This window comes from Populus nigra, chromosome 7 (assembly GCF_951802175.1).
Source record: "Populus nigra chromosome 7, ddPopNigr1.1, whole genome shotgun sequence".
Taxonomy (NCBI): Eukaryota; Viridiplantae; Streptophyta; class Magnoliopsida; order Malpighiales; family Salicaceae; genus Populus; species Populus nigra.
The window spans coordinates 12,038,083-12,059,208 of NC_084858.1; the positions used below are offsets into that span (position 1 = coordinate 12,038,083).

The window sequence follows — 21,126 nt, forward strand, 5'->3', positions numbered from 1 at the left end:
AGCACTATAAGAGATTATTGTAGATGATAATAATTAATTGATGATTTTGCCCTTCACCAAATTAGTCTAGATGACTAAACTCAAGGAAGTTCAAAATGAAATATTATTTCCATATTCATCCATAAATTCGACTAGGAAAAAATCAAGAGATTTATAGATTATTATTTTTTAATTGAAAACTTAGTTATGATGCTGAAATGAAAAATTTGGATTATATGTGGAAGAAGGTTTGAAATTCATACAATGTACGTGTTGATACAGATTAGACTGCTAGTACCATTTAACAGTAAGGGATGGCTAGCAGAGCACAGGTTATAGGTTGATGTTAAACACCATAACATTTTTAATTATTTATTAGAAGTTAAGATTGTTTTTGAAATCTTGTTTAATTTAAAATTCATGTTGCCAAATAATTTTTCAAGTTAGTTATCCCAGTTTAACTAACACCCAATTTGGGCACGTTGAGTTAGATGTCCCAGTTTAGGGACTAGCATCTAGATTGGGAAAATATGAATAACTATCCTGAATAAGGAGCTATGCTGCTGGGTTGTGGTCTAAGATAAAAACTCATTATAATAATGAAAAAGGTGTTCAAGAGAGGACTAAGATTATTAGTAACCTAGAGGTGTGAAGGCTATCAATAGTTGATTTAATTAAATTGAATTAAAGAACTCTTACTTAATGCCTATTTTATCTTATATTATATTTAAATGTGATTAATCTTATATGAAATAAATTTTAGGTACCTTGCAGTAGCACATTTATCCATAGTTTGTTTTAGGAATTTTATCTTTGTATTCAATTTTGCAATGTAACAAATTGTTAGGTCATTTTGTATGTAAACATGTCCTAAGATGTTATATTTTGATTTATTTTAGAATGTTAGACATTATTATGAATGATGTAATGTTAATTAGTTTGAAACTCGAATGATTTAAATTATTTTTTTCCATAAATTTGCTTTAAATCCTTAGATAGAATATGCCATGAACTATGCTTAAATTATATATAATAATATTAATAATATTAATAATAAAAATTATCCTTTGATAAGTGTTGAATGTTTTTGAATTGAACCATAAATTAAGAATACTAAAAATTGAATGTTTTGGAATTGAACCATAAATTAAGAATGCTAAAAATTAATTGTTGATGATACTGAGAAAGTCAGAGTCTTGAAAGATGGGACACTAGAAAATGTTGAAATTTTTTTTACAGGTTGTGGAAATTGGTTGAATCAATAACTTGGTGATGAAATAATCAAGGAAAATCTGCTGATTTTTTTTTTAAAGAATTTCTTGTTCTTTTAACAATAATATATTAGGTGTAATGGAATAGCATGTAATTGAATTTGCGATTGTTATAATCAAGGAAATTATTTGTTTTGATTTCTGTAAGATTAATTGGTGTTGATTTTTTTTTAATAATATTTTTATCATGATTTTTTTAAAATCCAAATCATATTATTATTTATCGCCCAATTTGTTGGGTTTAATGATTATAAAAAAAGATTCTCCCAAATCTTGATATTTTTTTATATATATTTTTAAAAAATGGTCCATCCATAGTGAAGTGCTGGCTAGCACTCTCCTATTTGTACATATTAAGAAAAATGCTTCACTATTTTTATTGGTAAACAATAAGTTAAATGGGACAGTGAGACTTGAAAGAGAAATTTTTTTTTGTTTTTCACACACACACACACATATATATATATATATATATATATATATATATATATATTAAAGTGTTAACATCACTATATGTATTTTAGGACAAGAACCAAACCTAGCGATAATTCTTACAACATTATAAATTATAACCGATTAATCAATTCTTCCCATGATACCTTGAACAAATTAAAATTGGTGACTAATATTATGAGAGTCAAGAACGCCCGGGTTGCAAAATTTTTGATTTAGACATAGCAAGAGGGAAGGCCCATTAAGCTTACAGTCTAGGCCATCCTTTCTTTGAATTGCAAGAGAGGTTTTCAAACTAACCCACCCAATCAAAACACAACCCTCCAGTTCACATTAGCAAAAAACACCAAGAAGTATCTAACGTGCCCTAGGGTCAGAAATTAGGGTTTAAGGAGATCCACTCGCAGTTTTGAAGAGCAGACATATGACAGACTCACATGTATAAATAAAGCTCTTTACTTGACACTGATGCATGTTCTTGTTGATTTCAAGAGCTCTTAACTATCAGAATATTTTTTTACTTTCAGTTCTTAAGAGGTTGTCTTTGGTTCATAAATACATAGGAAAATGGCAGAAGATCTGCAAGATTATACCATTATTAAAGAAGGAGAGGCTGATATACTTATGAATGTTAAGAACCAAGTGTTTTTCAACAAAGCCCAGGTTCCAAAATCTTGCCTTTTGTTGGTTACTTTTTGTAAATTGTGTCTAATGGATATGTAAAGTTTGAATCTTTGAAATATCTAAGGAAGAGAAAAGGACTGAAAATTTTTGTATTTTGGAGAATGATTGTGTTGCTTTATCTTTTATTGTACATGTTAACATGATTTTTAATCATTGCTAAGCTTTTTCTAGCTTGTAATAAAAGGGGAATGATTGTTTTACATTCAATGGTCCACACTTTTGCCTTTTTAAATTTTTTATCTTTGATGACTTTGAATGGAGAAACTAAACTGTAATTGGTTGAAGTGAAAGCTCTCAAAGAACTGTAATCAAGTAGCCTTCTCTATTGTCAATCAATTTGTGGGGTTTTGATTGTCTTTTCAGTGACTGATTTAGAACTTCTACTTTCACATGACAATGTAGTCTACTAATTTTTCTTTGCCTGAGTTACAATTTTTTTTCTGTTTGTTTTACTGTTTCTGTGCATTGTGCCTGCCTTGTGCAATAAGAGGATCCTCATAATTTGGCTCTATAATTGCCAGGTTAACAACAGAGATTTGTCCATTGCTGTCCTGAGGACATTTATCTCCAAACGACAAGAGGAGCATGAAGCAATGTTGTCCAGAAGAACAAAATCAACAAAAAAGGCATCTGAGAAGGATGCCTCTGGACCTGCTGTGGAAGAAGCATCTACCGGGTCTGCTTTGGATAATGAAAAATCTAATGGTGAGTGCGAAGTGCATGAAGAGATATCTCAAAATGAACCTTGCAGCATCTCAGAAGAATCAGTGAAGAACACAGAGGGAAATCATCATGGGGAGCTGAAACCACCAAAAGTTCTTGAGGTTCTATAGCGGATCTCTTATTTCTATATATTTGTATGCTCTCTTAATTAATGAGCTGTTATATTTTTGGGTTTATTTTTTTATGATTCTATAGGATCATTAAATCATTTCGCAAGTATGTTCCTTCTTGATATGCAGGCATTGTCAGCTTCTGGGTTAAGAGCTCTACGATATGCTCGTGAGGTAGAAGGGATTGGTAAAGTTGTGGCCTTGGATAATGATAAAGGTATATCTAGACTTTCTGGAAGCTTTTGCCTGTTGGTTGGTTTTGAAAAGACACATTCTTGCACCAAATGGCCACATGAATAGATCTAGATTCTGCTTCTTATATCAGATGGTCATTAACATAGACATTCTCACATATAAGTATGTTCTGTAACTTTATATGGACAAAATAAGAAACTGTTTGCCGGAACATTTTTTTCTGCAGCGTCAGTTGAAGCTTGTCAGAAGAATATTAAGTTCAATGGTTCGGTGGCAATTTCAAAGGTTGAATCACATCTTGCTGATGCTCGTGTATATATGCTCACTCACCCAAAAGAATTTGATGTGGTATGCATCTTATTTACTTGTTTAATTTAGATTTCTGAAAATCTTTATCTGGAGGTAGTTTCTCTTGAAAATGTGTTTGCTATCTCCATTATAAACAAAGTAGAATACTTTTAGCTATTTCCATGGCGATTAGTTCAATTCTTTCAGAAAGTCCAATCAGTTTTTTCTGTATATGTCAAATCAGAAAAAGACAAAACAGCTACTGAACTGCTCATTTCTTCATTGGTTAATATTGTTTCAGGTTGATCTTGATCCTTATGGGTCACCTTCAGTATTTCTGGACTCTGCAGTTCAATCTGTTGTTGATGGTGGAATGCTGATGTGTACAGCAACTGATATGGCAGTGCTTTGTGGAGGCAATGGCGAAGTTTGTTATTCGAAGTAAGATTACACCGTCTTTACCCTCTTGGTAGCAGTTTTTTCTGAGACCGATGGCATACCTTCTAACAAATACTGGTGGAATTAGGTATGGTTCTTACCCTTTGAGAGGGAAATACTGCCACGAAATGGCTTTAAGGATCCTCCTTGCCTCAATTGAGGTACATTCATGCTCTTGAAAAGATTTTTTCCCCCTTCTTTTGTAGAGCTTTGTCAAGCTATTTGCATGATTTTGGTCTAAAGAAATGTTAGACAAATTGCTGGGGAGATGAGCACCAAGAGTTTCTTTCTTGAATTGGGACCTCTTTTTTTTATTCAAATGATTATTTGTTTCTTTCTTAATGCAGAGTCATGCAAATCGCTACAAGCGTTACATTGTTCCTGTTCTGTCTGTTCAGATGAACTTTTATGTTCGGGTTTTTGTTCGCGTGTACACGTAGGTAGCCTGTTTCCTTTCGTTAAGGTTTGCTAAAAATAGAAGATAGCAGTTCCAGATGAAGTTGACTGAACTGAAATCATTGACTGCAGTTCTGCAAGTGCTATGAAAAACACTCCTCTTAAGCTCTCATATGTTTATCAGTGCATTGGTTGTGATTCTTATCATCTTCAGCCTATTGGGAGGACTATGTCCAAGGTATGCATCCTCTTTTGATGTCATTTGTGCCTAGTTATTGACATGTATGCATGCATTATATTGATTTAATTCTTTTGCATGTCATCACTTTATTGGTGATCTTGCTTGTACCATGGCTAGCAGTGTTTTAAGATTGGTTGATTTTGAGTGGGGGGGAACATTCCAACGTTGTATGGCTCAATTTGGTAGTGAGCTCCTAGGTTGGCAAGTGTGAACAATTCCTTTAATGCACTTCCAACCTGACAAACTCTGTTGGTGGATATCTAATTAAGTTTGAAACATAAATGCAAATCGCTGGGCTCTAGCAATTTAAAATTTCAAAATATGAGAAGGGTGCATGTACCAGCATATATGTTGACCCACCAAGTTAAAAATGAGTAGTGCCTGTTGGTTTGTATCAAATTCTCTTGGCTGTAAAATATCTTGACATCTTTCATTACGGATCTCAATTTGTCAAGGAAAGAGTTTCAAATTATCATGGCTATTCTGGATAAGCAACTCTATTTTAGCCAGAAAATTTTCTTAATTGTTCAACATTTGGTTTCACTTTTCAGGGTAGTAGTGTAAGACATCTTCCTGGGTTTGGTCCTGTTGTTCCCCAAGGGTGCAGTGATTGTGGAAAGAAATACAACATGGGTGGACCTCTATGGTCTGCTCCCATTCATGATCAAGAATGGGTGACTTCTGTACTAGAAGGTGTGAAATCAATGAAGGACCGATATCCTGCATTTGATCGCATCTCTGCTGTACTGACAACAATATCTGAGGTAAGTCCTTGTGCTTCTTTTGCAGCCTTGTGTCCGTTTTCTTCAGCTGTTCCATTCCTTTGCTAGTGTTGTGCAAAGGGTTGAACTGTTAGAAAATTTCGTTGCTGCTGGAAATTTGATGCTAGAGATGTATATTCCTTTCAATGCAACAAAGAATTAGGAATGCATATTTTTAAGATGCATTTTTGTACTTCAACTTCTTGGCTGATGCTTTTTCCTTGAAAAATGATTGTTGGTGTTTGTATTCCAACTAGCAGTTCAGTGTGATGCGTTATGTTTTGCATAATGGAGTAACAATAATCTTTCAGATGGGGAAAAAGGGTGGGAAACCAAAAAAAATAAATCAAACTTGATTGCTTCATTTTATAGTGTTACATGTTGCCTATTCTTTCCAAAAATTTATGTTCTGAAAAAAAGAAAAAGACCAAATATTTTTTTGAGTCTGCCATGCTTTAATCAGGTGGGAAAATTTAAAAAAAAAAGTATCTTTACTACTACTATCTTAATGATATAGGTGTTCTTATTCCAAACATTACTGTTTGCAGGAATTGCCTGATGTTCCACTCTTTTTGAGTCTGCACAACCTCTGTGCAACACTAAAATGCACCTCGCCTTCAGCAGTAATTTTCCGTTCTGCTGTGATCAATGCAGGATATCGTATCTCCGGGACACATGTGAATCCCCTGGGGCTAAAATCTGATGCCCCCATGGATGTCATTTGGGACATAATGAGATGCTGGGTAAGACTTATGTCCAAGGCTTTTCTTCATGTATTGCCACCTTCATAATCCCAGATAGGGTTGTTTTTATTTTTGTGATTATCTGATTCATGGGAGGGAAATAACAATGGGAGTTCTCTGATAGCACCTTTTGATCTTAGAAAGGTGTTTTACTAGTACCTCATGGTACATGTGTGCCTTTCTTTTCTTCAAAAAAGGTTTCCTTTCCTTTCTGATACATAAAGTTAGAATAGACTGAAGAAATAGCAACTGGTTTGAGCTTCCTGGATTTTCTTCCTCCTCTGGGACATAATGAGATGCTTGGTAAAGGTTCATGTATGATGTTTTCCTTAGCCTACTGATTTGTCATCATAATCCCAGATAGTGCTGTTTTCTGTCTATCTGATTCATGGGAGGCATATATCAAAATGGGAGTTTGCTGATAACACCTTTTTTAGAAAGGTGTTTTACTAGTACCTCACCATACGTGTGCAGGGTTTTTTTTTTTTTTTTCAAGAAAGAAAAATGTTTTCCTCTCCTTCCTGATGCATTGAGTTGAAATCGATTGAAGATGATTGCAATTTGTTTGGGCTTCCTGCAATTTTTCTTTCTTTGGGACATGATACTATACCGGGCAATGACTCCTGCCCGAGGTTTTCATTTACTTCCTGTTATGCCTTCATAATCCTAGATAAGGTTGTTTGTTGTGCTTATCTGATTCATGGGAGGCAAAAATTATAATGGGAATTCGCTAATAGCACCTTTTGGTTTTAGAAGGTGTTTTACTAGTACTTCACCATACATGAGCGTGTGCATGGTTCTTTTTGAAAATAAAAAAGGTTTCCTTTCCTTCATTCATAGGTTGCAGTTTGTTTGAGCTTCCTGCATGTGTCTTTCTTCTTTGGGACATGGTATGATGTAGATAACTCCTGTCCAAGGTTTTCCTTTACTTCTTGTTTTGCTTTCAAAATTCCAGATAAGGTTGTTTTTCTGATTATCTGATTCATGGGAGGCGAATAACAAAATGTTAATTTGCTGATAGCACCTTTTGATCTTAGAAAGGTGTTCTACTAGTATTTCACCATACATGCGTGTCTGTGTGGCTCTCTCTCTTTTTCTAAAAAATAGTTTCCCTTTTTTGCCTGATGCATAATGTAAACTAGATCAAAGAAATCACAATTTGGTTGAGCTTCCTGGATTTTCTCTTTCTTCTTTGGCTGGGTAAGGACTTATGTCAAAGGTTCTCCTATCTTCCTGCTTTCGCCTTCATAATCCCAGATAATGTTCATTTTTTGGTGATTATCTGATTCATGGGAGGCAAATAACAAAATGGGAGTTCGCTGATAGCACCTTTTGATCTTTGAAAAGGTGTTTTACTAGTACCTCACCATACATTTGTGTGTGTGTGGTTCTCTCTCTCTCTCTCTCTCTCTTTCTTTCTTTTTTTCATCTTTTTTAAAGGTTTCATATTCTTCATGATGCATACTAAATTGATCGAACAATAAGCTTTTTGTTTGAGCTTCCTGGACTTTTTTCTCTTCTTTTTTCTCTTCATGCTTTTCCTTGATAATCCCAGATAATATAATTTTTTCCCTCTTTGGTGATTATTTGATTCATAGGAGGCAAATAACAAAAATGAGAGTTCGCTGCTATCACCATTTGATATCAGGAAAGGTGTTTTACTAGTACCTTTCCATGTGCATGTGCAATATTTATTTTTTCAAAATAAAAAACAAAATAGCTTTCCATTCATTATAGATGAGTGAAGTTGAAATAGATTGAAGAAGTTAGCTTATTCGTTTGAGATTGCTGAAGTTCTCTTTTTTCTTTTGTTATGTTTTTTTCAATTCCCTTAATATATCATGGATATAATCTTTTTAAAGTGACTATTATAACTGTGTTCTATTGTTTGAAGTTTTGCAAAATGGATTAATGTACATGTAAAGAATAACAGCCTTTTCCTGCCATTGAAAACATTTTTGAATTGATGAGATGTATCTTCATGTAGGTGAAAAATCATCCCGTGAAAGCTCAAGCGCCTGATCAGCCAGGAAGCATTATACTCGCAAAAGAACCAGTCCTTCAAGTATGTTTGCTTCCCAAGCTGCAAATCATAAATTTTTTCCCCTTTGTAATTTTTGTTCTTAATTCCATGTTAGAGCAATTCTTCAACACGTTACCCATATTTGTACTTTAAGATGCACATTGTGTTGTGGGTTAATGTCATGAGGCAGTTCTCTTAACTTCAGTTTCTTCTTGTCTAGGCGAACTTTGCCCGAGCTGTTGCATCTCTTAGCAAGGCACAAGCCAAAAAGGTTGCACGCTTCCTTCCAAATCCTGAAAGACATTGGGGGCCAAAACTAAGGGCAGGTCGTCAAATTACCACCAAGCACATATCTCTTTTAGGTCCGGAGGCAGTGAATGGACATCTTAACCATGAAAATAGTGAAGAGACTAAAGCCAAACGTCCAAAAACAGGGGATATCAATGATCCAACCTCAAGCTCTTAAGAATTAACCCTTGAGGCTACAGCATAATCAAAATTCACTATCTGCTTAGTAGAAGGTTTCGCATATCCTCGGATGTGCTCCACTGATCACACGAGTTCTCAGTTGCCATTGCAGTTGAGGAGCAACTTTGAGGTGCTGAAAGCAATCTTGTGTTTCTATTGAATAATCCTGTGCCAATTTTGAGTGGTGTGAGATGTTATTTATTACCTCAACGTTTTTGCATTTGTTAATCCGCTGTGACAATTTGGATTCTTTTCTTTTAAAAAAACTGTACAGCCATCAAGGTGCTGGGTGCCTCATGACATTTGCCATGGAAGAAATAACAGCACAAGTTTCATTTCATTCATCATGGACTAGTGTTTGTGCCATTAGACTTGTAAAACTCCCAGTAATTGACCCAAAAAAATATTCAAAAGAAGTTGAGTGATTGTTCTGGTTTTTCTTGGCTCATCTGACCAACTGAAATCTGGCATGCATAATTTGACTACTCTGCTTGTTTACGAAGTCCAAGTTAAAGGATCTCAAAGTCTTGCTGCCTGGATACCTTTTGTTTTTGTCTCCAATTCTTATTTCACTTGTGTGGGACTAAGGGTGACAAATAAAATAATAATATTATTATTTTCATTCATTTTTAATTAAATTTAATATATTTTTCAACAAAAAATACAGTAATTACAACACTCCCCTACACTCTATCCAGCTAATGGACAGTGGAATATGCGCTAAGGGACAGTGGAACATGCTGGGGAGAATTAAGATCTTGATAGATTCATAATTCAAATCCCATCAACTCTACACGGTACAACGTATTGATGGAAGAAAGGGAATGAAACAAGAAGCCTGCCCCACTTAAATTTTGTTTCTCAATACCTGGGAAGAAGTTTCACTATAATCATTCATCTTAACTTTTACCAAATCCAAGAAGGCATATCTTATTGCTGAACTAAATGTATTTTATTCCGGTTAAACTCAAAACAAGAAGTTTATAAATTACTAAAAAAATATTACATCCACCAATCTGAAAATCCAAGTATTGACCACACAGCTCGGGTTTTTTTTTCTTAAAAAAAAAATGACTTGAACGCGTAAATTCTTCTCTCTTCCTGGCTGAAGCACCTAGCCACCTAATCAAAATTTCAATTAAGCTTTGCCATTGGAAACCTTAGCAGGAGCTCCGGCGGGGTTAAGCTCATCCCAGGCCTCAATCCAAGTAACCATGGCATCAGCAAGCTTGTCAAAGTATGGATCAACCTTTCCAAGCTTTTCCTTTACCTGCTTGGACAGTTCAATGTAGCACTTTTGAACACTGGTGCAGTCTTTTGGAAGAGTAGCAGCTTGGAAGAAGGGAATGATCTCTTCCTGCCAGAAGATGCCCTTGTACTCCTTCTTCAGGTTCACAAACGGGTTGCTAGCCTTGCTGTGATAGATATATGGCAAACCAGTCTTGACTCCTAGTCCCAGATGGTCACAGATGACCTGAAAACAAACATCATTTAAATACCTTGACAGGTTGTGTAATGTTACATTACATGTCTTGCTAGTAGCAAGGTATTAACAAGTTGAAAAGCCTACAGGAAAACAAGGAAAATGATAACAAAAAAAAAATTTCTATTTTTTAAGAGCATAGATGCGCATGTATACCTTGGTGCACCAGCCAGCCCACATATCGTCGTAGCGACCAATTGGTTGACCATCACCCATGAGACCAAAGTACATTGCAGGTCCGATCAAGTCACGGTCGAAACACAAATTCATACCACACATGGGGAACAGGGTGCCCTTTGGAATGGTCAAAACAGCATCCACATACCTGATAAATCATAAGCATATTGTTGGAATATAATTAAACAAGAGGCCAAATTAAGTCTTTTATTTCATCAATGTATCACATACCTAGTGTTCCTCTCAAGAGGCTTGACAAGCTGAGTAGGTGCATCATAATCAGGAATGTTGAGCCAGAGGCCATGAGAAACAGCAGTAGGGGCACCCTCACGAAGACTGAAGGGGTACCCACGCACAAAATCTGCTCCTTCTCTGTAAGGATCATAGAGGGTGTTGAAGAAAAATGGAGTTGACGGTGAGAGAATGTTCTTGATGTGCTGCTCAAGTGCATTGATAGCTTTGCCAGATGGATCCTTAGCAACCTATCCACATGTTAACAGTTAAACATGGCAAGATTCTTAAGACGCAAACATGGCGAGGGAAAAAAAAAACTTTTCAAGTTTATTTTAAAAGAATATTAGCCAGCTTAAAAGTATCACTACTCGAGAACTAGCTTTCAATTGACTAGTCATTTTAGGAATTCAAGTGGACAGGTGGAGCACTAGCTTTCAAATCCAATGCATCACCTTTTCTAGTTTATTGTAAACAAGGACCCACCAATCAAAAAAGAGAAAAAGTAAAGCTTCATTTAATTATTAATTAGAAATAACATGCGAGATCACAGAAAATTCAAACATAGAACAGATTCAGAACTCGCAGCTGTCCATCATTATCATGATACCTCTTTGTGCAAAGTTGTAAACATTACTTTCCATGGGCCACTTGTTTGAATTTGTTTAACAATTCCATATTGATTAGGTATGAGAAAATGATAGGAAAGTGTCATGAATAATAACAGAACAGACAGATCCTTTAGCTCATCGGACTGAAAAGGTCTAAAGCATGACAAATTCTAAACCAAATGCCCCACTATCAGAATGAAAAGGAAGCAAAAATCAAAACACATTAACACATCATAATGCTTCAGATCCAGCATAATTGGATTCAGTTTGCTAGTACAAATCTTTAAGGCTTATAGATTCATAAATATGTAATGTGTCAATTCAAATTTCATGACGAAGATTTAAACAAGACTATGCCAATGTACATCAATTAACAAATGTGCTACGAATCACTCACGATTGTGATAAAGAAAATACAGAAATCCACTAACAGGCTTTGCAGATCAGAAACAAGCAACAGTTACAGAATTGGCATACAGATTTATCAGCACACATAACACAAACAGATCCAAAATCAAGAAAACCCAAATCACACAACAGATCAAATCCATCTCTAAATTCAACAGCAAACCATAAAGATCTAAACTTTAGCCAAAAAACCAAAAACCCAGATGCAGAATTCCGTCAAAAAACAAAACAGAGAAAGCATAGATCAAAAGAACTTACAAAGCAATCATCATCAATAGTGAAGATATACTTCTTCTTAGAAACCATGTAACCAAAGCAACGACAAGCAGAGTCCTTGAAAGAGATACAGGAGGCCTTAGGACCGAGAATCCGGTTAATATCATTCCTATTATAAAGCTCATAATCAAAACCGTCAGGGACCTTAATAATCTTAGATGGATCGCCATCTTGAACAATGATAAGATGGTATGGCTCAAAGAAAGGCCTCCACATCTCCAAGAAATCCAAGTTCCTTATAGTTGGTATAACAATGTCAAGCTCATCTTTCAACAAAGGCACAAGCTTTGTTGCTGCTATGGTATCAGTTGCAGGCTCAACCATTGTTGTTGTTTCAAAAAATAAGAGAGAGAGTTTGTGTGTGTTTTTGTGTAGAGAAGGAGATGCTTGTGGTGAGATGTATGAACGTAGAATTGCGGGGGGTGTGTATATATAAGGAGAGGTGTGGGTTGGCACGTGCAATTCCGGGAAAAGTGGCAGAAGTGGAAGGGAAGTAGGAGACGTGTCCGAAGGCTCAAGGTTAGAATGTGAGAGGACTTGTTCAAAAACAAGAGACGACGAAGTTGCAGGGGAGGCCGCCTTTCATGAGTTTCCTTCTCTTCACTTTCTGAGGTTATTAGCTGTCATAAAAAAATGGGTCAGTTCCTTCTATGGTCCTTCAATTTTCTTAAGCTGGTTGAATCAGCCATCCTACCTCAACTTTAACCCAGTTTGGGATTGCAGCCCGACAATGGATGACCAAAATTCATTTTATTTTTGCTTAAAATTATTACTTTTTTATTTTCGGATCTTTGTAATATGCTATAGCAAAAATAAATTTTAAAAAGTAAAAAAAATATTATTGTAATGTATTTTTAAATGAAAAATATTTTAAAAAATAACTGTTATTACACTTTTAAACACCTCTTATATGGATGAATTGATCATTCCATAAAGATTATTATACCTAAAATTAAAGTAGAAAAATTGATTTAACAAGTTGTCGTTGATGATGAATTTAAACCCTCATGGAAGGAAGGAAAGAGGTTCTTGGTTGTTGAGTATTAGTCTTAAGAATCAGTTTGTTTTTGCATTTCAAAAGTGTTTTTGAAAGAATCTGAAATTTTTTTATTTTTTTCTTGTTTCAAATTAATTTTTTTTAGTATTTGTATGTCTTTTTATATCAAAAATAATTTTTTTAAAATAAAAAAAATTATTTTGATATGTTTCCAAACAAAAAGCAACAATTTTTCCTTTTCAAAAGGGTTTTTGTACCATTTTGAAACAGCACCCTCATTTGGGGTCCTTACATGTGTGTTGGACAGTGATATGTGATGGTCTAAGATCCTCTTGGCTGGGGCAGGCTGTCTTGAGTTTTTTGTGTGATGTAATCTTGGTGTCTTGTAGGTAGGTTTTGGGTTAAAAGTGAAGGAGACATGCACTTGGAAAACACTCTCATTATTTTCTCATTTTCATTGAATTAACTAATTAGAGATGAGAGAAGAAATATAAATAATCTTTAACCCCATGAATTAAAATAACCCCAAAAAATAAATGTACGTAAAATTGCCTTCAAGTTAAGCATTGCATTAATCGTCTATAATGGCACTTTGCTTGAGTTTTCAGTGTCAGTTTTTTTTTTTTTTAATTTTTATTGTTATTATTCATTTTATGACATGGTCCTGCATGTGACTGTTGATATTTATTCATTGTCCTGGAGTTACTTCTTCCCTGGCATGGCATCAGAAAGCTGCACTGCATGTGTCTGGAAACTCGGGTTCTCTTCTTGTTGCTTTCATTTTAATTAATTTAGACTAGTCCGATCATCTGCGCAATTGTACGTTACATCTAATCTCCTCCTCCTCCTCCTCCTCCTCTCAATTAATCAGTTTCCATTACATTTGTTTTAATGCTTAGCGTCGAAGTCGGAGGGATAAACTCCAGGGGTAGGAGTTATTTTTTATATTTCTTTTATTTTAACAGAGACAATTTTGAAGTTATTTGCAAATGCAAGCATAGCCTGACAATCTTTAACAATTAAACTGTATTCTATTATATCATCAACTAAACAAGTCGTAGTATCCAGTTCTAAAATGATATTTGTGCAGCCCAATCCAAGTAGCTGCTTAGGAACTACTCATCTTAATGCCAAAGCTTCAACAATTTTTGAAGAATATATAGCCCCTTTGATGTCAAGCAACCACACCTAGCAACAAATCGTTCATGATCTCTGATAACAAACTCAGTTCTCGTTGACAATTTAGCAGCAAAAACCGCAACATCCACATTACACTTGTGGTATCCTTCCTCAGGCTTCTGTCATCTTTGTTTCATTGAACCATTCGAATTGGTTTGAAGAGAAAGATTCTGAACTAAGATCTAGGCTTCCAAAGATGCAAGAGCCCCATGCACTACACGATAAACTCTTGAGATTTCATTGCTTCACACCCTCTCATTCCTCTGAGTCTATAGTATCCATAAGATAACTTGTACATTTATCTTTTCTTTTCTTTTCTTTGTTTACTTTCTATTCTATTTGATTGATTTTAAGATCTTGAACGTTGCCTCCAGAAAATTCACAAGCCTTGAGATATGGTTCATCCTGCAACTCAAAACCTATAATAAATGGATCTAAACCTGCATGCGAAGGCTTAAGAATATCATCAAAATTAACAAAACAAAACAAAAATGGAGAAGTCACAGTACAACACGATCATGCAGCAGCAGGATCTTTTCTGATTGGAAAACTCCATGGCAGTGGATTAAACATCTAATTAAGAGTTTATGGATCAACTCCATCGATCCTTTCTTGTCCTTCTCCAAGACGTTCAAGTTGTGTTAACGCAAAGGAAGTTTCTTTTAATTCAAATATCCCTTCAAGTCTTCTATATATTCATGTGTGTCTCAAACAGAAAAGAAGAAGGCGAAAACTAACAAGGGGGGAAGCTGAAGTGGGATTTGAATTTTAAATACAAGTAACATTATGATTGTGTTTTGTGGAGCCTCATTTTAAATAAATATTAGCTAAGCTGGAATGGCCACGTGTGTGATGCCACACTGGCAATAGAAGCATTATCTTTAAATTTTCTAATGATTATAATAGAATGGGTGTGGAAAAATATAACAGAATTACTAGATTCTCCCCTCTGTCTTTTCTCTCAACACGCCTTGAACGTGTAATTTCTTCTCCTGTTTTCCCAACTCCCTCCTTCATTGTTTTCGATTGTAATACTCGAAGGCTCCCTGTTAACTTGCAGCAAATTGGTATCAGAGCTCACGTCTTTGGACTTAGCAAGATGCCGCCAGAAACCAGATCCCAAGACGTAAGAAGACTGGATGATTCTTTGGAAGCTGCTAACCAAAAAGTCAATGGAATAGAGGTTAAATTGCATGCTCAATCGAATGACCTTGCACAACTTAAAGCCATGATGAAGGAAATGGCGACTCAACAGATTTCCATTAAACAAACTTTGCAAACCTTAATTGGTGAGGCAAGTTCTTCCCAGAACATTCGTATTCCCCAACATCATGCTTCTGCCAGTAACCAAGACTGGATAAGGGAAGGACCCCAATCTACCTACAGATCATGCAGACCCAAAAGAGATTTCCCTACCTTTAAAGGGGAAGAAGTACACAAATGGTTGTATAAATGCAATCAGTATTTCGATCTGGAAGAAATACCTGAATCTGACAAGATGAAGTTAGCTTCATATTATTTGGATGGCTTGGCATTTTACTGGCATCAGAATTACACCAGAAACCTAGAGGGACATGATATAACATAGGCAAAGTATGTGGACACCTTGTGTTGTAGGTTTGGAGGGCAAAAAAATCCTTTAGAGGAGCTCATTGAACACAAGCAGGAAGGTGAATTAGAAAGTTATATCAAAGACTTTGATATATTATGGAACCGAGCCTAAATCTCTGAGAAGCAAGCCTTGGTGTTTTTCCTAGGGGGCTTGGAGATAGAGATTGAGAACTTGGTAAAGATGTTTGAACCTAAATCTCTTAAACAAGCCTATAACCTAGCTAGGTTACATAACAATACTCTTACCTACTGAAAAATAACTCCTCATTACCCAAAACATCATGCCCAGGCGAGTCCCAACCGACAGCCTGCAAAATTTAACTACCCTGCAAACACTCATAAAACAAACTTTAATCACACCCTCAACCCTGTGAAACCTTCCTCATAGACCTTGCTACCTACTTCTACAAATCCATCCCTCAACAACACTAATTTCTACCCCAACCATAAACCCACCAAACCTATTAGAACCAAAGAAATGGATGAGAGAAGAGTCAAGGGCCTATGCTTTTGGTGTGATGAGAAGTTTGTATTGAGGCATATGTGCAGAAACTGGAGGCTATACTCATTATTTATAGTCGAAGATGATGAAGACAATTCAGAGGAGGAGGAGCCAATAGAGACAATGAATGTGGAAGCTCTTACTCCTCATTTATCACCATAGGCAATCCAAGGCACATCGGGTTATTAAACCATTAAGGTATGGGGGAAGATAGACAAATGTCCCATCTTCATTTTGATTGATTCGGGTAGTACTCATAACTTCCTCCACGCTGATTTGGCTAGCAAACTGGGGTGTCCTATGACCCCAATAAAACCTATGGAGGTAGAGGCAGCTAATGGAGGTACCATGTCGTGCACAACAGTATGTAAAAACCTGTAATGAAAGATGCAGGGTATTCAGTTTCAGGCAGATGTCTTTGTTATGAAGTTGCAGAACTATGATATGGATCTTGGTATACAATGGTTGAAGCTATTAGGAAACATAATGTCCAACTATGAAGACAAATGGGTATCCTTTTGGTGGCAGAACAAGGAAGTAACATTGAGGGGAGAAAATCCTAAGTTAGCTCAATCCATACGGTTGGAAGAATTAAATGGACTGCTGAGCACTGAACCTTACTATCAGAGGTTAGACTCTGTAGTTTAAGAGTAGTGGGAAAGGCTGATCTGAAACTACCTACTCAGGAGATACCCTATTCTTTCGAGGACAAAGAGGAGTCAGCTTTACAGAATCTACTAGTAGCCTATCAACATATTTTTTGTGATCCAAAAAGGTCACCCCAAGTCAGGAGGCACAATCATAGAATACCTCTGAAGGATGAGAGCCAGACTATCAACTGGAGATCCTATAGATATTCGGGGTTATAGAAGGATACACTAGAGACTCTAGTTGTTGAAATGCTGAAGGCTGGCATTGTGCAACCCAGCAAAAGTCCCTTTGCTTCTCTAGTAGTGCTAGTTAAAAAGAAAGATCAGACACGGCGGTTTTGTGTTGATTTTCGAGCTCTCAACAAACTCACTGTCATAGATAAGTACCATATTCCTATAATTGATGAACTGTTAGAAGAGCTAGAAGGGGCAACCATTTTTTCTAAGATTGATCTAAGGGCAGGTTACCATCAGATCTAAATGGTGTTAGAAGATATTTTTAAAACAGACTTTAGAACACACAATGACCATTATGAATTCCTTGTCATGCTTTTTGGACTATCTAATACATCGGCCACCTTCCAGAGTCTAATGAATGATATTTTTCAAGATTATTTAAGAAAATTCATTTTGGTTTTCTTTAATGATATACTAGTTTACAATAAGAACATGATAGAGCATTTACATCACCTTAGGTTTGTTTTTGAACTAATATGTGCTCATCAATTAATGGCAAACAAAAATATGTTTGTGTTCGGTACAAGGCAAATAGAATACCTGGGGCATGTGATTACCAAGAAGGGAGTGGCAACAGACCCGCACAAAGTTCAAGCTATATTGCATTAGCCCATACCTACAACCATCAAGCAACTTAGGAGTTTCTTAGGATTAACGGGGTATTATAGAAAGTTTGTGAAAGGATATGGTGCTATTTGTAGACCTCTTACTCAGTTATTGCAGAAGGACTCCTTCGTATGGACAGACACGGCTACCATGACCTTCAAGCAACTTAAGCACGCGATGTCTCAACCCCCTATGCTAGCCTTGCCTAACTTTGACAAAACATTTGTAGTGGAGATTGAAGCTTCAGGGGTAGGTATAGGGGCAATTGTGATGCAAGAGGGGCACCCCGTTGCTTTTGTGAGCAAAGCATTAAGACCCCGACAGTTAGCCTTATCGACATATGAGAGGGAGTTGATGGCTATTGTCAATGTTGTCACAAAATGGAAGCACTACTTATGGGGCATGCGGTTTCTCATCAGAACAGACCATTTCAGCCTCAAATTCCTATTAGAACAGAAGACTAACCATGTAGCACAGCAGGTATGGCTAACTAAACTTTTGGGTTTCGATTATGAAATTAAATACAGAAGGGGCAAAGACAACTTGGATGCAGACGCCATCTCCAGGGTTTCTCACATCGAGTTGTGTGCCTTAACCCTTTCTTCAATTTCCACCAATATCATGGAGGAAATTATAAAGACTGGGAAACTAATCAGAACCTGCGATAATTAATAACAGAATTAAGCAAGGATACTAATTCACATCCCAACTACTCATGGGTTAATGACACTTTTATTCAAAAAAGGAAAGTGGTAATGGGACAAGATCCGAACCTGCAGAACCAGCTTATCAGCCTCTATTATGACTCTATTACGACTGTACAATGGAGGGCATTCAGGAGCTACGATGACTTCAAAAAGATTAGGGTAGGTGTTCTATTGGAAAAAAAACTCCAAAAGTTAGTAAGGCAATATGTTAGAGAATGCTCAGTTTGTCAATAAAATAAGGCTAAAAATGTTAAGTTCCCAGGTCTACTACAACCATTACCAGTGCCCTCTGCTCTTTTTATAGATATCAACATGGACTTTATTGAGGGGCTACTTAAGTCAAAGTGAAATGAAGTAATATTTGTGGTGGTCAATAGGTTTAGCAAGTATGCCCACCTTATGGCCCAAGCCCATCCCTACTCTACCATTATAGTAGCCAAGGTTTTTATGGAAAATGTTTATAAGTTGCATGGAATGCTAGCCACGATTGTGAGTGATAGAGATAACATATTTCTCAGCTAGTTTTGGAAAGAATTATTCAAGTAACAGGGGGTCAACTTGCAGTATTCCATTGCCTATCATTCCCAATCTAATAGACAGACGGAGTTGGTCAACAAATGTATAAAGGGATACCTAAGGTGCATGACTGGAACCATACCTGCACAATGGGGAAGGTGGCTGAGCTCCTGTGAATGGTGGTACAATACGAACTATCACAGTTCTACAAGAAAGACACCCTATGAGATACTATATGGAGTTGTGCCTCTAATTCACGTTCCTTATATGCCTAAAAACTCACTGGTGGATGATATGGATCATTATTTAACTTAAAGGAATGACATGTTCAAACTAATCAGGAACAATCTACTGCAGTTCCAGAACAGAATGACACAACAAACAAACAAGAAAAGGAGCGAAAGAATGTTCTTTGTGGGCGACTTAGTTTTCTGAAACTACAACCATATCGACAACAATCTGTTCATAAACGAAATTTTTATAAGCTATCAGCGAAGTACTACAACCCTTACACAGTCATCAAGAAAATTGGAACAGTTGCCTACGAATTACAATTACCTGCTACTGCTGTAGTACATCCTGTATTTCATGTGTCCTAGTTAAATAAACATGTAGGAAATCATGTTGTGCATTTTGATCTTCCCACTTTTTTGGAGAAGCCCCTACTGCAACCACAACAAATTATTGAGAGAAGAATGGTAAAACGAGGAAATGCTGCAACAACCTAGTTTTCTATGGAAAAACTTACCATTGACAAAAACAACCTGGGAGAATGCAGAGGAGTTTGGTTGGAGATTTCCTAAATTTCACCTTGAGGACAAGGTTGAAGTCATGGAGAAGGGATTGTTACAGACAGAAAAGAAGAAGGTGAAAACTAACAAGGAGGGAGCTGAAGTGGGATTTGAATTTTAAATACAAGTAACATTACGACTGCGTTTTGTGCAGCCTTGTTTTAAATAAACATTAGCTAAGCTGGAATGGCCACATGTGTGATGCCACACTGGCAATAAAAACATTGTCTTTAAATTCCCTAATGATTGCAACAGAATGGGTGTGGAAAAATATAATAGAATTACTAGATTCCCCCCTCTGTCCTTTCTCTCAACACGCCTTGAACGTGTAATTTCTTCTCATGTTTTCCCAATTCCCTCCTTCATCATTTTCGATTGTAATACTCAAAGGCTCCCTATTAACTTGCAGCAATGTGCTTCATATTCACTTAGAGTTTGCTCCAAGAAATATAACAGGTATCTTAAAAGTGGGTCACCTTGTCACAAACCCCTACCTAACTGAATTGATCCAACCTCTGCTCCATTCAAACACATAAAATAAGAAATCGATGTTACACATAACATAATTAGATCCACCTAATCACTATCAAATCCCACCTTCAAAAAAATTGACTGAAAGTAATCTTATTTTATTATGTCATAAGCTTTATTGATATCAATCGTTAGTACTATTAAGCCCTTATTACCTTTCCTGCATTACTTTATATGATGGATGGTTTCAAAGGCAACAACGACATTATTAGTAATTAACCTTCTTGGGACAAAATCTGTCTGTGTAAGTGAGATGATTTCGGGTAGAATTCCACTTAGTATGTTAGCTATAAACTTTACCATAATTTTATACAAGACATTGCATAAAGCAATTAACCTGTAGTCCTTCATGGAAATTGGATTGTCATCTTTGGGAATCAATACAAACATAATCTTGGTAAGTTTTGCTGGGAATTCCTTGCTCTCCATCCAATACCTGCAAGTAATATGGCCTTATTAAGTTCCAGAATTGTTGAAAGAACTTGGGATTTAAGCCATCAGTTCCTGGTGAAGTATCTGCTCCCATTTAAAATATAGCCCTTTTGAATTCCTCATCCTGGAATGGTGAAAGCAAAGTAGAGTTCATTGTTGCAGAAACACACGGGCCATATGGTATGTTACAAAGTCATTTAAGTCAAGACTTTCATAAAATAGTTGGTGAAAATAGTCCAACGCCACATTTTTCATACCCTCCTCGTCTTCAAATTCCACCCCGACATCATTAACTAGCCTCCCAATCCTGTTTCATCTCCTTTTCATAGATGTAGATGCATGAAAAAAAAATTGTATTAGTGCCCCCATCCCTTAGCCAATCCTTTTTTGCACGTTAATGCCACTACA

At 36.2% G+C, this 21,126-nt stretch overlaps 2 protein-coding genes, 3 non-coding genes and 3 pseudogenes across 7 annotated transcripts; 7 read left to right on the forward strand and 1 right to left on the reverse strand.

Annotated features, from left to right (window-relative positions):
* Nucleotides 1-1,995: 1,995 nt before the first annotated feature.
* On the forward strand, nucleotides 1,996-9,117 carry LOC133698124 (tRNA (guanine(26)-N(2))-dimethyltransferase 2-like). Of its 3 annotated transcripts, XM_062120951.1 has the most exons (14): nucleotides 1,996-2,142; nucleotides 2,267-2,366; nucleotides 2,909-3,211; nucleotides 3,350-3,437; nucleotides 3,642-3,763; nucleotides 4,005-4,144; nucleotides 4,230-4,302; nucleotides 4,489-4,577; nucleotides 4,670-4,775; nucleotides 5,330-5,542; nucleotides 6,088-6,282; nucleotides 7,881-7,935; nucleotides 8,270-8,347; nucleotides 8,526-8,667. In XM_062120951.1, coding segments are annotated over exons 1-13 (1,521 nt in total). In that variant the 5' UTR covers nucleotides 1,996-2,140; the 3' UTR covers nucleotides 8,305-8,347; nucleotides 8,526-8,667. The 3 variants fall into 3 exon arrangements, with proteins under 3 accessions (XP_061976935.1, XP_061976933.1, XP_061976934.1); XM_062120949.1 differs by lacking the exon at nucleotides 7,881-7,935 and having other exon boundaries at nucleotides 1,998-2,142; nucleotides 8,526-9,117; XM_062120950.1 differs by lacking the exons at nucleotides 1,996-2,142; nucleotides 7,881-7,935 and having other exon boundaries at nucleotides 2,149-2,366; nucleotides 8,526-9,117.
* LOC133700276 (small nucleolar RNA snoR83) lies at nucleotides 6,330-6,455 on the forward strand (annotated as a pseudogene).
* Nucleotides 6,636-6,752, forward strand: LOC133700274 (small nucleolar RNA snoR83). The gene has a single exon (XR_009843373.1). It is a non-coding gene; the product is annotated as a small nucleolar RNA snoR83 (small nucleolar RNA).
* On the forward strand, nucleotides 6,946-7,067 carry LOC133700273 (small nucleolar RNA snoR83). Its single transcript, XR_009843372.1, has one exon. It is a non-coding gene; the product is annotated as a small nucleolar RNA snoR83 (small nucleolar RNA).
* Nucleotides 7,231-7,352, forward strand: LOC133700275 (small nucleolar RNA snoR83). The gene has a single exon (XR_009843374.1). It is a non-coding gene; the product is annotated as a small nucleolar RNA snoR83 (small nucleolar RNA).
* Nucleotides 7,533-7,658, forward strand: LOC133700272 (small nucleolar RNA snoR83; annotated as a pseudogene).
* Nucleotides 7,831-7,964, forward strand: LOC133700277 (small nucleolar RNA snoR83; annotated as a pseudogene).
* A 586-nt stretch (nucleotides 9,118-9,703) lies between the features above and the next one.
* On the reverse strand, nucleotides 9,704-12,543 carry LOC133699551 (UDP-arabinopyranose mutase 1-like). The gene is made up of 4 exons (XM_062122843.1): nucleotides 11,942-12,543; nucleotides 10,665-10,915; nucleotides 10,413-10,581; nucleotides 9,704-10,247 (listed from the first exon to the last, which is right to left on the reverse strand). The coding sequence occupies exons 1-4, from the start codon at nucleotides 12,281-12,283 to the stop codon at nucleotides 9,912-9,914; spliced, it is 1,098 nt and encodes a 365-aa protein (XP_061978827.1). The 5' UTR covers nucleotides 12,284-12,543; the 3' UTR covers nucleotides 9,704-9,911.
* Nucleotides 12,544-21,126: the final 8,583 nt, after the last annotated feature.

What these genes read in the sequence shown, in the direction of transcription:
- LOC133699551 (XM_062122843.1), bottom strand. Translation starts at nt 12,283, where the DNA reads ATGGTTGAGCCTGCAACTGATACCATAGCAGCAACAAAGCTTGTGCCT. An exon ending in CCTCTTGAGAGGAACACTAG is followed by an intron (nt 10,582 to 10,664) that starts GTATGTGATACA and finishes ATGATTTATCAG; the next exon opens with GTATGTGGATGCTGTTTTGA. An exon ending in GGGCTGGCTGGTGCACCAAG is followed by an intron (nt 10,248 to 10,412) that starts GTATACATGCGC and finishes GTTTGTTTTCAG; the next exon opens with GTCATCTGTGACCATCTGGG.
- LOC133698124 (XM_062120949.1), top strand. An exon ending in TGTTTTTCAACAAAGCCCAG is followed by an intron (nt 2,367 to 2,908) that starts GTTCCAAAATCT and finishes TATAATTGCCAG; the next exon opens with GTTAACAACAGAGATTTGTC. An exon ending in GGGACATAATGAGATGCTGG is followed by an intron (nt 6,283 to 8,269) that starts GTAAGACTTATG and finishes ATCTTCATGTAG; the next exon opens with GTGAAAAATCATCCCGTGAA.